This window comes from Denticeps clupeoides, chromosome 3, assembly GCF_900700375.1.
Source record: "Denticeps clupeoides chromosome 3, fDenClu1.1, whole genome shotgun sequence".
Taxonomy (NCBI): Eukaryota; Metazoa; Chordata; class Actinopteri; order Clupeiformes; family Denticipitidae; genus Denticeps; species Denticeps clupeoides.
Genome location: NC_041709.1, coordinates 1983129 through 1999882, shown reverse-complemented (window position 1 = coordinate 1999882; position 16754 = coordinate 1983129). Strand labels below are relative to the sequence as shown.

Sequence of the window (16754 nt, the reverse complement as noted above, 5' to 3'; positions counted from 1 at the left end):
ATGCATAAATAAAACGCACGTGCCACGCTGCAGACATTCTCTCCCGTACGGGCTGTGGTCCTGCTCACTCGGAGAGCGGGCATCCATTCATCGTTGATGTCCACAGCGTCAGGAAATCCATCCTGCTGGTCCCATCCCGTCCTGCAGCCTGTGTCACGTGGGCCAGGGGCTGGTTAACCGCGTTACTGCCGGGGGCCGTCCTGCCTCCTCCAGCTCTGGGCGGCCCCCCTGCGCTGATTGCATTAGAGGATAATTGCTGTATTTGTGGGAATAACATGGCTGGACTGGCAGTTCTTCCCTCTCCTTATGTCGTCCCCAAACTCAATATTCGGTGACAGCTGCAAGATGTCACAGCGCTGGCGGCAGGCTGTCTTGTTGCAGCAGCGGGCTCACAACACTCAAATAGATTTTTATTCAATTCCTACCAGATCTTCTCATTTATTTGATTGCTGAAGACAGTTGCACTTATTTGTGGTGACGGCATATGCACCAGATTCTGTACTTCCCTTCCGAAAACATCCTCCCGTTCTTTCAAGTGCTGTCTATTTTTTACACGCTGCTTTTACTGCATTTGTGGCTGTGCTTTAACAAATGTGCCCTGACATCACCTGCAAGGCGTTTCCATTACAAAGTTGTGCTCCCACATTCGTCTTCCAGATGATCAGTAATGACAATACTGTGCATTTTAAGTTAAAAGGTTGAATCCAACTCATATGTGAAGTAACTACGGTGAAACGAATGCTCTTGAACGGTAAATTATGTAAAAAGATGGCTTAATTAACAAGAATTGAGTATTAGCTCAATGCTCAGTATGTTATTTGAGGACTAAAGCCCAGACTCCACACGACACCCTGCTTCGGGGCACCCGCCTAGATAACCCCTCTATTCAAGCTGTAGCCAAGCCGCTCCAGTTCCATTTATCTGTGTTCTTTCGTTTTTTTGTGTCAGGCTCATCAGATGACTCTTCCATCAGTCTGACATGGCCACAGCTCCCCTCAGAAGCTTATCTACCTAAAGTCACATGACTGGCTGAAAAAAAAAAAAATTTAATGAAAGAAAAAGAGGAAAATCTTATCGTGAGGACTGTGGGAGGTGAACTGTGACTCTCTCTCTCTCTCCTCTAGATTACCGAGAGCCCAGCAAGTCTGCTCAGAACTGGGGGTGGAGGCTGTGATGCTGGGGGGGTTCTTGTCTTGTGAAGTCCATTCATAGCTGAGCAAATCAATGGAATTCCTGCTCCCTTTATCCGACGGAACCCGAGCGACATTCAGATACATTCACAACTTCCAACTTCTCGTAACTAAGTATTTGTTTTGTCGTTGAGCACAATGCATCAGCTTAGCGGCAGTGGCCGCTACAACCGGGGTAAAGCGTCCAATCCCCCCCGAGGGATTTTGTGTCGGAGGATGAACGTGGCTTCTTACAGCCTTTCCTTAACGCCATCCGCTTCCTGCCGAAATTACGGACGCGTCGAACTGTAACTAATTCCCGACCCAGGACTTTATTTAGGCCATTATTGTTGTTGTTGTTCAGGAATTCTCAATGTCCCTGTTGGGATTCTGACGTGACACAGTAGCCAGTAAAACTGTTAGCGACAGTAAACTACACGTACTAAAACAACTAAACCTGTTTCTGCTGTATTGGTTGAGCCAGTGTATGATTTTCTTCACCATAATTTCATTTGCACAAGTCGATTTCTCCTTAGAAAGGGCGTCTTGGTGGTTTTCAGCAACTCTCAGCTACTCTCAGATCTTGCAGGACAGATCTTTTAAGACAGCAGCTACAGAAATTGGAACTTTATTGCTCGGGTCGGACAGGCGTGGTGCACCCCTGCATTGAAATGATACTTTAGCCAGAGAGGGCTCATCCCACCATAGATAAATGAAGCTCTCGAGACATTGTGTGCATGAGCTATCACCTTGCTGAAGTCGACATTCTTCTTTCTCCTGGCTCCCAGAAGCTCTGTCTGGTTTCGCGCCGCTGTGCCGCTCACTTGAGGCGAAGGGAGCCACCCGCACTCACCTCTTCCGTCCAACCCATTATTTTGCCTTCGACTTTCTGTGAACTTTCAGCACGGTCTCCCCTCTGACAGCGCATTGACTGATGTTTCCGATATCGCGGAAAAACTCGATTCCTTTGATTCGTGCAAGGATCCTCACCAGTCACTAATGGGGTGCAAACGGGGGGATGGGACTTCGGGCCAGATTAATTGGTGCCTTGAAGAAGCACATAATTAAATTGCCAGTGTCAACAAACTTCTGGTAGTTATCTTACTTCCGATGGCTCTTCCTCACCAGGTAATTAGAGTGCATTTCCCTCCGTGCAATCATGGCCTAACCATATTCGGACCCTTAAAACGAGGCCTGTTCCGCCACTGACCACCACCGGGCCGGAAACAATCACACATTTGCATGCATTGCTGTAAGTCATGCATCTGGGGCTCGGCCGACTGGGTTACCCCGGCATTCCGGGCTGCTGTGCACCCTCATCACCCTTTTCAGCTCAATTACCTCTGCTGCTGGCATAATAAGGGAGGTGGCCATGCAGTGTTCATCTCCGCAAGTGTGAGCAGCCAGAATTGTGAATTGTGCCGTCTCGCCTGAGGCTGGTTTCTTTTCCTGACTTGGTCCGAGATGAAATCTGCTCCAACTTGGATCTAACTCGGCCCATAGCATGGGTGTTTCAGGAAACCCACTTCCTCACTAGGTGAAGGCCGGGTCCATAACCAGAGACGAAGAGGAGGAGGAGGAAGAAAGAAATCAGAAAGCTGCTCCTCCCCAGGCACCCTACCCCCCCCAGATCCCTCTGCTTTGCTCCTAATAGCCTAGAAGGCTGCATCACAATGGGAACAAACAGGCATGTAATGCCGCAGTTACTTCTGGATGACACGGGGGACAGGAATGCAGGGCCGGGCGAGGTGGGGTGCGCTGAGCCGCCCGCCAGAGCCCTCTGTCAGATTAGGACGATTAGCATTACTGTGGAATGACAGGGAGCCTCGACTCACAATGGCCGCCATTTATCCCCTGCTATTCTGTGTAATATTAGAGGCTCGCCGACCAATGCTGTACTGTAGGCTAGAGAGTGGTTCCCAGTCCCCCATAAAAAAATGTAGAGGGGGGGCACAACAGGTAATACGCATAGTCCGTATTTCATTAATACCCCATAAGTCCCTCCTCACTTCTCTGTAATGTTACTCTAATTGGGAGGCTATGAGACATGCGGGCCTAGCATGGCCCTGAAAGCTGAAACTCGATGCTGCTTTCTTCCTTCTTCAAAGGCTAAGTGGGAATTTATTAGGCCCGCATGACATATTTATGCGAGTGCACCTCTGACACTAATTTCGGAGGAGTCTAATACCCGTCTGTTGGAAAATATCAGGGTGCTGACGGATCTTATTTATTTATTTATTTGGAGGGATATGGGAAAATGCATTACATTTTACATTCTGTACCAGTTGGCATGCATTCCTTAAGCATTTGTTAATACATTACCTTCTAAAAGGTTTGATTGTCTCCCTGTAAGATGCACACACTCACAAACACATGTCCCTGACGAACAACAATTTTTACTACAGAGCAGATGTGTAAGGTAACGATTACGAAAGTGCTTTCTTTTGTTCCAAAGGGCGATGACATAGGCAGAGGAGGGAAGGGATCTATGGATGGCACTTGGTGGGGGGACGCCGGACAGTAACCCCCTCAGACCACCCAAACCTCCAGAGCTCTCACCGGCCCACTCAGCGCCCTCATTTACTGCCCTGCAGCCTCCTTCATCTGTCAGGCCCTCCCTCCGCCTGGCTTTTGTTTTTCTGCCACATGCCCTGCAGCCATCCATCTTCCTCCCCGCATTTCTGTCAGATTAACTCCTCATGATGTCCCTTTTTTTTTCTGAGAGAACCTCCCCTGATAATCCAGCCCCCCTCCCCAACACACACACACACACACACACATCAATAACAACATCCTGCAACTTTCTGCGAATTCATTTGTCTGCAGAGGCTTCTTATTTCTCACAAAAGTGAAATGGAAGGCGACAAAATGCAAGTAAATGAAACAATCAAGGTGGGAGAATTCTATAGAGGCAGCAGCACGGCCACCAATACAGATAAGAATGTGTAAAATGAATGTTTCATGTTTTATGAGGCAGTTGTGCTCATGTCGTTCGTGTGATGCGGAGATGACGTACTATCCATTTCCATGCCCACATAAAACCAGATTAAAAACAACAGTTTAAAAAAAAAAAACAGGTCTAATAATGTCTTATCTTAGCTGCACATTGTAGGCTCTTAAAAATGCTGAGAGGAGTGTGTTTGCAATTATGTGATTTAAAGTGGAGTTAAAAGGAGATGTGAGTTTGGAGGGAAAAGAATGTAACAGGGTTGCCGACTTCTTCGGAGTGATGTGTGTTTTTTCATATAAGGACCCATCCAGAGGAAAACCTGGGTTGTAGAACCAGCACCCACCAGGGGGGCTGCCTCTGGAACGCGGAGACCTTACGTTGTCCTCAGACACGGCATAACTATCCTTTGTCTTTTCTTGAAATATTAGTGGCTGAGGGACGTAGGGAGAGAAGGGTCCGGAAAAGGAACGGAGATTTTTTTTACTGGCCCATAATAGCCTCAGTGTAGAATATGAGCCTGGAGGTTCATTCATGTATTTCACCCCAAGTTTGGTCTTTTGCACAGCTGCTAATTACTGCAACATTTTGAGTTTCCCCATATACAAATATATCAAAAATGAGCAGAGCTGCCCTTAAAGAGGCAGGTTGAGGTTTGACTTCGGCTGACCTGATGGCAGATGACTGAAAGGGTTGACAACTCAAGGGCAAGTACAAAAGCGCGGTGTTTGTCAGAGGACGTCCTGAGAACTCTGTTGATTGGTCTGGAGAGATTGGCCCTGTGCGATCCCCGCCGTGTCAATCAGCTGCCAGCTGCCACAATACTGGCTTTGAGCTTTCAATGGGGAGCCTTAGGAACAAGTGGCTATGTGCAAAGCGGAGAGAAGTGCACTTAATTGTGTAATTCTGTGTCATTTCTCACAATTAGTGCACGCTGCTTTTGGTAATCACTTGGCCTAGTGCCAGTTGTGTTTTAACGGAGCAGACAAATATGGGCCTAAACACGATATTCATATTACAGCATTTTGAGGTTGATTCATTTTTAACAGCCGATGTTGTTAGGGCACGTGGTTCGCTTTTCATCTGGAGACTTTCAAACCTCAGGCTGCAGTTTGATGTCATCCATTCAGTGACACTAACAACCAGTCCCATTGTACCGTTTGCTATCACATATAGGCACCGAGTCTGTGTTAAAAGCCCACACTGAAAGAGACCAGGCAAAAATAAAAAGGTTGTCAGATTCTGAAATTCTCAATGCACTGATACAATAATGATTTCCGAGGCAAGCGCCTTTTTCGTTGGCTTTTATGCTTTTAGGCACCCCATATTAACTGCACAGTATATTAACTGATGATTTATTGTCACCTCACTGCAGAAGACTGCGATGTTTGCCAGGGGGAAGTGTTGGGCTCATTTTGCTGAGTTTGCTGGCATCCTTTTTTTTTCATAGTCGGTCCTTCCTGTTTGTGAAAATTAATGAATTAGATCAGTAAAATGCTTCAAAAAAAATCGTAGGCTGAGATGAAGGCGGTGAATACGGCACCGCCCATTGGCTCAGCGCAGAAAGAAGCAGTCTCTCCTTGTAGCCCGAGCCGGGACTGAATGGGAATCGATGATTTATTGGCATGTCCGTGGGAACATTTCATTTAGCCCGGCCACATCACTGTCTCAGAGCCCTTCCTGCTACCTCTTCCAGTAGGATACTCCTGGGCTGGATTTATGGCACCCTCCTGATATTAGACAACGAGCCCCGTCCATCACGATCCGGAGCGGACCGCGAATTCCCCAGCCTGGCCCGCCGGACCAGTCGGCTCCCCAAGCCAAGTGCAAGGCAGGCATTTCCAGAACATACGCCGCTCGGTTTATTTTGCATCGCAGCTCATTAGGGTTTTTCCCTCTTCCCAAGCGAGTCTTTGGAAGGTTCAACAGAAACCGTTACTGGTTTAAACCACCATCCGGCTCATATCTTTTATGGGCAGTGGAGGGTAACTGGGCTACCAGATTATTGCCAAGCCAGAAGAGTCATCTTCACTTCCCAGATTCCTCAAACACTTGAACTCCAGCTTGTCCTTCTCCTGTCCTTCCTCTGCTTCGGGTTGCAATTGATACCAGGATACCAGTCCAATCAGGCACTTGGCATTCGGGCAGACATGCAACGATTAGGCCATCTGACCTGATTTCACTCTCTCTCAGCTGCCCCACCGCCTTTTAATGGCTGGAGATGAGAGGGGCTCGGCAAGGGTTGTGGCCCAGGTGAGACCCATATGCTCCACCGCAGCAAGCGCCCGCGTCTGGATCTCCCCAACCCGCAGTTCAAGTTACGCGCACAAGCGGAATCGCAAATGAAGCTGTCACCCCGCCCTTTCGGTGGCTGCCCAAAGTGGGGTTGAAGAATAATTTGCTGAGGTCAGGGACGAGCCTCTCGTGCTTTTTTTAAAAAATTCAAAAAGCCAAGGAGAAAAATCCTAACAGCACTCTGGAGACCGGCAGGAGCTACGCGCCGGGCCCTGTGGCAGCTCTGACAGCTTAAATAGCGCTCTCACGCAGAAACATGCAATTATGGGCTTTTATTACAAATAGCACTGCACTTGTTTTCCTCTGTCATATTTCTGATGATAAACTTCATGCCTGACGTATTCCAGGAGTATCGCTTACCTCCTTCCTGTCTAAATTTTGACGCCGGTCCTGGGCCGGGAGCCTCTTGCCTGCCATATTGCGGTGATCGGAGATGGGAAAGAGCCGCAGCGGGTCGGCCTGATTTCTCCATCCACATTCCTGCATTCAAAAGAGCACAAAGAGGAGCCTAAGAAATGCCGGACAAAAGTCCACATACCCATAACCCTCTCTTTCAAAGCAAAGAATCCCTTCTCATTCACGTCCTACTCATAAACACATAGAAGAAGCCAGATCTATTTTTAACACCATTCTCAACTTGACAGGAGACCATTTATCCCATCCTGAGCATTTTTTTCCCACTGTGTTGCGCATTCATATGGCCATTGATGAGCCTTTGAAACACATTGGAAACAATGAGTTTCCTGTTCGGGAATTAGACTATTGACGAGAAATCAAAAGTAGTTCCATGGAGCCTTTGGGTCCATAGTTACTGCCGTTTCAAATGAAACAGAGATGGAATCACCAGCCTGGTCCAGGGAGGAGGCCGGAGATATTTCTTTGTTGTCATCACTAGAACATTCTGCCCTCTGAAAATATAAAGGGCACAATGGTATGGTTGCTAGGCTGCGGGGGCTTGAGCAAAAGCAATCTTGTTGTGTTTTGGGGCTTTTGCCTTTTTTTCTCTCGCTTTTGAAAATGTTTCTTTTAGATGTTCCCTCTTGTCGCCGTCCCCGTCTTGTCAGCGGCCAGGGGTGGGGGGGACTCTGCCAGCGACCGTATCTGTGAGCTGTCAGCATGCCCGCTCGGCCTCCGAGGAAGGAAGGACTCCTGCGGTCGGGGCTCTATGGAGGAATGCACCTCCCGAGGAGAGGCTAAAGAGGGAGATGCCCATGGGTGGAATGCAGGGTCACTCCACTCCACCGTCCCCCATTTCCTCTCCCTTCTCTGCCTATTTTGCTTCTTCCTTCCATTCGTCCTCGGCCTAACACCCTGTCCCTCCGCCTCAGTCTCACGCACAGATGTTTAATGATGTTTATCAAGGGGCTTCACCTCGGGACACTCTGCTATCCATTCTAAACAGAGGACAGAATCAAGGACCCTGCTGTTCCTCATGAGGTGATGACACTTTATTTGCCCATCCCTGGAATAAAGGGCACAGCATAATTGGTAATCAGTCGTTCAATAGTGACTAATGAATTGAGAAGGCCGCACAGCATAAATACTTACAGGCTCAACTGAAATACCCCGACCTGGGGCATGAAGAATGCATCTGCCGTGTCATTTCGTCCATCTTTGTCATTGTAGGAAAAATGATGTACAATTGTGGCCTGCTAATATGTGAATTCATCAAGGTTAGACATAAAAGGTTAGCCAAGATGAGAGTGATTAGTGCCCAGAGTGATTCAGGTCTAATTTAATTAGATTAATCAATTGATTAAGCGCATTTTCTGGCGGGGACCTGATTTAAGGCAATGATTAAGATGCCTACTGAGTAGCCTGTAATGAGTGTTGTTTGTGGGGTTTATTTGTATTAATTGATTTCAAGGGCGAACTTGTGCTTCGTGTAAATGCGAAGGGTAAACGGGACAGACACCTGACTCACCAGATGAAATCGCCAAACCCAATATGTCGCCTGGGTAACCTTTTAGGTTGAAGTTCCCTAATTAACTATGTATGTAACTATGTAATTAGCTATTACAATAAATAAGTAGCTATGAAAATAAAATATACATATTATAATACAAATAGACATTGCATGTGTAGTATATATGAATATTGGACTCTTCCTCTACTCCTTGGGCACCGTTCCAAAATAAAATAATAAACCAGACTGCTATAGCATGTTTAAAAAAAGGAATTATACATGGGAGGAAGTCCTATACTGTGAGATACGGCGCTTGTATGATACTGAAGGCTGACGGGTGTCAGGTTCTCACAGAAGGACATGACCCTCAGTGTATTATTGTGATTCTTCCACAATCTGGCATTTATTCACGACTCACCAACTTACTGAGAAACTTTCGATTTATCATTCACAATGAAAACATGCCACCGCTGATTCAGCGATTCCTAAGTACGATCATTCAGGTGGCATCTGGTCACAGCAGTAAACAGTTTAATAAACATTATTATTGTTCCCTTAGTCTTATATTAGTCTTATATTAGTCTATATTAGTTCCCTTAGTCTTAAATCCCTTATGGTACACTATGCTGTAGTATACTAGTGCCATATTAAAATATACTTGTTTTTATAAGAACAAAGTTAAAGAAAGTTCCTTTTTTTCATCCTTTCTTTCTGTGGCAGGGAGAAGGGATGACTGCTGCGTTTAGTATAATCAAAGCTCAGATTGCGGGGTCAGGCTTTGTTTCTACAGGTACCAGTTGGTCGAGACTCATGAGGAGCCCCCTCGCGCCTTGCACAGCACTGAGCACAGCAGAGAAAAGAAAAACATGAACATAATATTATGTATCTCCCGGGCAACTGGTTCAAGTCATCAGTCTGGTAGCGACGGGCACGGTCCAGCGGTGGCGTAAGAAAGGGGGTCTAATCTAGGAGGAGTGCTGGGCGGTGCTTACATTTCCCCCCACTTCCTGCGAGCCATGCGGAGAGCTCATGGAGCGCGAGGTGCTTTTAACAAGAGCTACAAGATCTGAAAGGCCTCTGCGATTGATCTTAGGGCCCAGTGATGGATCCCCAAGGCTGTGCCGAGCTGATCAAGAAGTTCTTATTTTACCCTGTTCTCTCTCTCTCTCTTTTCCTCCATCCCAGTCCCTCCAAAGGAACCTACGGTGAGCTGCCGATCAAACACCTACCCCAAGGGCTTCTACTGCAGCTGGCACATCCAGCATCCCACCTACATCCCAACAGAGTTCGAAGTCAAAGTCCAGTAAGATCTCTTTCATGCTCTCTCTCTCTCTCTCTCTCCTTCTCTCAGAGTTGTCATGTAATTTTTTCATTTAGAAGAGGGGGAGCTGTGGCGAGACAGTGAACGGGTGGACTCAGTGATGTATAGACTCAGACACTCTCCTAGACTGATTAGGGCTGTCTGGTTGTGAGAGAGTGGACTGGAGCTCAGCCCCCCTGAGGAAAAGGCTCAAGACTCTCCTCAAACTCTTTCCTTCAACTCCGTGGCTCCTACCTCAAAAATAACACATCCCTAACGAAAGAAGCTACACCAAGTCGTTTGGTTTTATTTAATAATTTGTTTATTTTTAAGGCATGTTTAAAAAATGACACACGCAAATGTGACTAAACGACTACTCAGCAGGTGGCTCTGCATAAATTTACCACAACCCAATATGCCACATTTAAATAATAATTATGAAATATTCACACTGCTCCTCAGTTTCTCTCTGAAATGAATATCTGAGAAATAAGGGTTTTAATGAGATAACAGTGCCCTTTATTAACCCTTATTAAAGCTCTTTACATGGCATTAATGGGTTGTCAGTGGAGGTGTGGAGCCGAATTCCAGTCCGTTAAATAAGCTGCCCCTCCTCCAGCGGCACGATCCTGTCCGTCCGCTGATACATGACTGCGACCACGCTCACCGCCATTAACACCGGCGGCGACAACGCAAGGGACAGGGCTCTAGCCGAAATGTTCCCGAGCCTCTCGCTTCAGGGGCTGATATTCGATTTTCAGTGCGGAGGAGGGCCAGGCCTGCTTTCTGCTGCCCAGATGGCACCCCCTGTGGGTGAGCCCATCGGCAATTTCATCCCTGTCGTAGATGACCCTCAGTCGAAACGTGCAGCTGGTGAAAAATTAGCTGATTCTCTCACTTTATTCCTTTATTTTTTTGTTTTGTTCTTCTTCATTTTAAACCTACGCCTTGCATGCCTTTCAGACACCACGGGAAGACGCTGGAAGTGCAGAGGGACGAAGTCCACAAGAACCGGTGTCATGTCAAGTTTCCGGAGGTCTTTTCCACCACCCCATACCGAGTTAACGTGACAGCAATAAACGCCCTTGGCGCAGCATTTACCACAGTCACATTTGAGGAGACATCAATAGGTACAAACACCCCTTCTACTTTCACACTTACGTGACCAGTGCATTTATCGGGCTATTTTCATATTTGATCCAATAAAATGAATGTCATATAAAATAAAATACGGTTCATACAGCCACAGCAGTGTCTGCAGAAGGAGTGTGAATTTTTCACATACCCAAATGACGGTTGGCATGTGAGTGGATCAGCGATTAGTGTCCTGGGCGGGGAACTGTAAGTGTCCTAAACATCTGGCTCTCATTGTCAGACACAGAGACATCTGGGAACCCCAGCAATCTCAGCTCGTTGTAGAAATGACACTCAGCCAGATCATTCCCAGAATGCTATTAGGGAGGCTTCTGTGGCTGCAAATCATATCTCAGCCCAGTTTGGATGGGGGGAGAAATGGTGTAAAGAAAACTGCTGCATGGCTCACAGCAACTAAATGAAGTGTTTACATGCATGGCTACATGCGTGCTTGATCGTAATAAAAATGCTAATGTTATCAGGATTATTGGATTAACTGTTGAAATACTTGCCTCCAAGTGATAACGTTAATTTTATATGGATGGATATATATGGAGAGGCCTTTGCTTTAGCTAGCATTCATTTTCTGACACAATGAAACAATACACTGAAATCAAACACATTAAACATATTCTTGTACACAATACAACACCTTGCCAAGGTGTTTAACTACTGTTTTCTGACCTCAAAACCTGCCTAATATAAAAATATTGGAGAAATCTCTATTTAAAAAAAATTATCAACTCATCAAGCTACACTTATTAAACTTTATCCACAGCCCAGTCCTACTCAGCACAAAAAAATTGTTACCAAGCTGTTCAAAAAGTTGTTGCAAAAGTGGAAATGATGAAAAAGAAGTAGACAAGAAAAGCCATGTTCAGAAGATTATTTATTAAAATATTTATTAAATAGACAACTTTTAATTTGCTAAAATGTATAGGTATTTAGTGTCATATAAGAAAGCACCATCAGAGGGACTATATAATCTATAGGCCCAAGGTCACCCGCACCTATTTGCCACAAACCCTATTTTTCTAGTTAAATGAAAGGCCAACTGACTGAATAAGAAAATTTAAATGTTGGCTAACTTTAATTTGAACCAAATTTATATTGATACAAATGTGTACAATATAAATACAAATCTGATATGTCTCTACTGCTATGTCAAGCTGTGCATCTTTATAGATGTTTGTGCTATATGTTGCAAGCTTGCCTGAAACATTCCAACGTGCGTTTGTTTCGTGGCTGGATGTGTGTGTTGGGTGTCCCCACCATGAATAGTAAAGACGCTTTTAGGGGAAGGGATGAGGAGGGCTCTTCCATGCGCTTAGGGAATCCCTTTGTCCTCGTGCAAAAAGCTGCACAAGAAGCTAAACCGCAGAGCAAACACACTGATCCCATGACTACTGCAGAGAGTTGGAGAAAGACCACACGGTTGCACTTTGCACAATGGGCCGCCCAGAAAAGGCTATGCTGTGCACACATCTGAATTACAAGTTATGACAGGTGGCAAATACAGGCGAGTATACCCTACACCACACATCTCTATCAACTCATCAAGCTTTTTTCTACACTTTTTCTACTTATTATACTACTTGCCAAGGTGTTTGACCTCAGAAAACCATGTTCAGAAGATCCGTTTGTTCAGTTGTTCAGTGCTTCATTCATATTCAGGACAGTTTATGCTCAGAAGAACTCACTGAAGTTGAAGAACTGTTATTAATGAGGTTTGAGAAGATTACTTTTTTTGTGGTATGTCTGATGTGGCCCAACCTCACCCAGGTCCCAAGCTAATTTGAGTTTGAGACCCCTGCAGTACTTGAGTTTCTTGAGTGAAGTGTAACATCCAGCAGAGATCAAGTGGTGGCGTTACTTGTACTATTCATTCATTAACTGTGTCTGCTCTAATTTCACACTAAAAATGCTTTATCTCTGTCTGCTCTAATCCCTGGTGTTCATTTCTCAACTCATCCTGTTGTACTGTGCTCGTTTTTTATTCTGAACCACCACGCCCCTGTCTCCCTGGGCTGCAGTGAAACCCGACCCCCCTGAGAAGGTGGTGGCCATCCCAGTTCCCAACAATGCGAGGCGCTTGGAGGTGACCTGGAACAGCCCATCCACGTGGCCCGATGTGGAGAACTTCCCTCTCAAGTACTTCCTGCGCTACAGGCCGCTCATCCGAGACCAGTGGCAACATGTGAGTCTATGTCTATGTATATTCCATGAAGCGTTTCATTCATTTTGACCTCACTTGGTACAGTGACTTGGTCCACTAATCAGCATCTCAACTATCTCTTGTTTGGTTTTATATAAGCTTATGCACACGTGTGGCATGTTCATAGCTGGTCAAAGTTTCACTCTACTGAGCTCTAAAAGAATCCAGACACCAATTCCTTCTCATGATTCCATGTAGTCACTACGTAACAAATCGTTTTTTTATTAACCAGATAGCTGGCTTAAAGTTAAGGGTTGATAGTGAAGACAAGCGAGGTAGAAGGTCAGTGTAGCACCACTGAGCTCACAGAGCGTTGCCACGTCATCGGGCCTCTCGAGCCCCAGTCAGAGCGCGGCGTTTCCTGCGGCCCTGCGACGTCAGCTGCGCCTCACGGGGCGAAGCATCGCCCCGAGAAACAAGGCGTCCGTCCGAGCCGGGGTGCCGTGGTTTAGGAAGTCATCCATTTTGGGGAGGAATGTGGGGAAATGTCCGACTGCAGAGCACACAGCTGGAGCGTGAGGCACTGGGACGTGCTCCTCTGCCATGCGTACAGTAAAATGTACAAAAACGTGCCGTCAGGATGCGCGTGTGTAGTCACTCACATTTTCCTGGGCCACACACACACACACACACACACACACTTGGCCACATATCCCTTCAACACACACCACTGGTGGAAGATAAATATTTGGCAGCAGTGTTAACTGTGAATCTTTTTGGGTAAGCCTTCACCGGCAAACAAGCCATACGAGCCGTCCTCAGCGCCTGCTGGAGATTTTCAGCCGGACGGAGGTCTGAGTGTGGACTAAGCCGCCGCGGGACAGCGTGTTTTGGTTTGTAAGCCACTCTAGTGTGCGCCTCACTGCGCGTTTCAGATCTGCGTCTCCGTGGAAGATGAATCTTCTTCCAAGGTCAGTGTCGTCCCTGGCAGAGCCGCAGATTTCGCTCTCGAGAAGGTCGCTCCACTGTGCCTGGTGCCTCCGGTGTTCATGATTTCTGACCGAGACGATTTGTGAGGTCGGAAACTGCAGGTCTTTCGGATTTTAATTATCTATGGTGGGATCTGGAAAAAAAACAACAACGTTACATTTCTAAGACTTGGGTGGTGGTAGCCTAGCGGGTAACACACTCACCTGTGAACCAGAAGACCCTGGTTCAAATCCCACTTACTACCATTGTGTCCCTGAGCAAGACACTTAACACTGAGTGTCTCCAGGGGGGGACTGTCCCTGTAACTACTGATTGTAAGTCGCTCTGGATAAGGGCGCCTGGTAAACGCTGTAAATGTAAATGTACTTCAGAGCGGAAAACACCCACGTTTCAGAGCAGCTATGAATGCACCATGCAGACGGATGGCTGCGGCCCGTCCGTTTTTTTTTTTCATTCATGTGATGCCACATTCAAAGTCTCAAAGTGAAGTGATTGTCACATGTGATACACAGCAGCACAGCACATGGTGCACACAGTGAAATTTGTCCTCTGCATTTAACCCATCACCCTGAGTGAGCAGTGGGCAGCCATGACAGGCGCCCGGGGAGCAGTGTGTGGGGACGGTGCTTTGCTCAGTGGCACCTCAGCAACCTTCTGATTACGGGGCCGCTTCCTTATCTGCTTGGCCACCACTGCCACCACTTGGCCACCACTGCCACAATTCTGCTGGTCAGTTGTTAAACGCTTCCTCACATTCCAGAGTCTCAGCGTATCATCCAACTTTCCTCTTTGTCTCCTCCTGCTGCTGCTTGCTGGCTTTTGCAGACCCCGGCGCTGAGCAAAGCGCTTGTCCCGGTTTTTGACTGAGTTAATTGCACCACAGGCATTTTACGTCCACAGTAATGTGTGCAGTAGATGTTGAAGAACGGACGGTGTCCTATTTTCCCTTCTCCGATGTACCCCTGTCATGTAGTGTGAGTGTGTCCACGAATTATTTATTTTTCGAAACACCATTTTGGATGTGGAAATGGCAACATGTTCGTTTTCCGCTCCTCGGGGACACTGATAGTCCAGAGATTGGCACCAGGAGCCTGATGTTTCTGAGTTACCAGTTTAATTGCACCGAATCGGTGATCCTGTATTCAAATCTCATCACTGTGCATTGTCATGAAAAAAGCTGACGCTCACTCTCTCCCCCATGAACATCAAAGACCCCCTTGAGTCCGGTAATATGAAAGAAATAAAGGTAAAAAAATGTAAATAATAAATCTTCTGGGTGTTATGCCTATTAATGTAACCCACAAACAGCTGTTTTCCCTTGAAAATTGAAGATTCGTATATTTCTCACCTACACAGTAATACGTTTAGATGACTCTGATGACTCCTAACAATAGATAAATAAAGGTTGGCTGGAGACAGAGAGAGTGAATGTGTTTAAGACCAGGCCTGCCACTGATAAAGAGGAAAGAGCAATAAAATGAGTAAACGTGAAGTAAAGAAGCCATTTTTCACTTGCGACCTGATCCGCCTTTTAACAAGCCACAGTGGTGCCTCGCATCCGAACGAGAGATTGCCGGACGGGCCCTGTCGTGCGACTGTCAGGCAGAACAAATCACTCCTCAAAGTCCGAGGGTCCTCTGGGGTGGTTGTTGGCCCTCACACCAGTCCTGGCGCGGTGAACAGGGTGCAGCTGAGGGCGGCGGAGTGGGCCGTGAACGGGCTCCAGAGCATCGGCAGCTCCCGTCAGTAGCCTTCAATTATTAACTGTGCCCGCACGATGCACTCCCGTTTACAGTCCTCCCTTAATCCTACTTAATCCTTTACTCACAAAAAAATCCCAATATTTCTGATCGGTAGCAAAGCCGCATACAAGTTGTGATCCCAAATTCCATCAGAATCGCTTCTGTGCGGATTACTGGAGTTAATGGTTAATCACTCCAGTTCATTTACGAGTCAATCTGTGCCGCAAGCTGCTCCCCTCTGCCCCCACGGCTGACCCCTACCGTCTGCGACCCCGTAACTGATGAACACCGCCCTCCTACAGCAACCACGCGCTGGGGTCGCTGATTTATGGAACGCCCGACAGCAGCGTTTACTGGAAGCGCGGGGACTCGGCGCGTGTGACATCAGCGCGCCTGAGTCACCGTCACGCTCACAGATGCAGGGGTGACGTGAGAACTGCTGCCTGGTCTCCCGTTTCCTGACTCCACCCACCTGGCTGCACTGTATACCCCAGAAAAATAGGTCAATAATGCCCAGCTCGTCCATAGTGGGTACAGTATAGTAGACAGATAGATTGATAGATTGACAGCTGTCTCTTATGCAAATTGAGCAGGGCAATGCAGACAGACACAAAGATCATCCGTAACTCTTTCATTTGTCTTTCCCTATTTATTTATTATTCATTTCTTTTTCCCTCTCTTCCTCACTTTCTCTGTCTCTCGGCCTATTCTCTCTCCCTCCCCCTCCCGGTTTTTTTAATGGTCTTTTGTGCATCTGCCAAAAGTCACTCTCATCTTCCAACCAGCACTTAGATTAATCAATAGTCCCGGCATTGCAGTACCATTAGCATGGAAAAGGAAATGAAAGGGGGAAAGGGTTATTCAGCTGTCTGCTTTGACATCTAGCTTATGGACGTCTAGCACCCCCCACCATATCCTTGCTGCTGTCCTCTTTGGCTGTGCAGACAAAACATTTGTATATCTCTCTCTGGATTCTTCTCACTGGTACACACACACATAAGAATTATTTGTGTAATTACACAATGGCCTTTCTGTCATCGGCAGGGCTGGACTTTTGATTATGTCCGAGGCAACTGGATTTTATTCATCATTATCCATCATCAGGGTCATCACTGG

The 16754-nt window shown here is 46.7% G+C and overlaps 1 protein-coding gene across 4 annotated transcripts in view; it reads left to right on the top strand.

Annotated features, from left to right (window-relative positions):
* The window catches only part of cntfr (ciliary neurotrophic factor receptor), a 104851-nt gene that overhangs the window by 72427 nt on the left and 15670 nt on the right, over positions 1 to 16754 (top strand). For all 4 annotated transcript variants that reach the window (XM_028974916.1, XM_028974914.1, XM_028974913.1 and 1 more), the window contains exons 4-6: positions 9503 to 9620; positions 10581 to 10747; positions 12785 to 12948. In XM_028974916.1, the coding sequence (XP_028830749.1) occupies positions 9503 to 9620; positions 10581 to 10747; positions 12785 to 12948 (449 nt within the window). The remainder of the gene's footprint in view (positions 1 to 9502; positions 9621 to 10580; positions 10748 to 12784; positions 12949 to 16754) is intronic.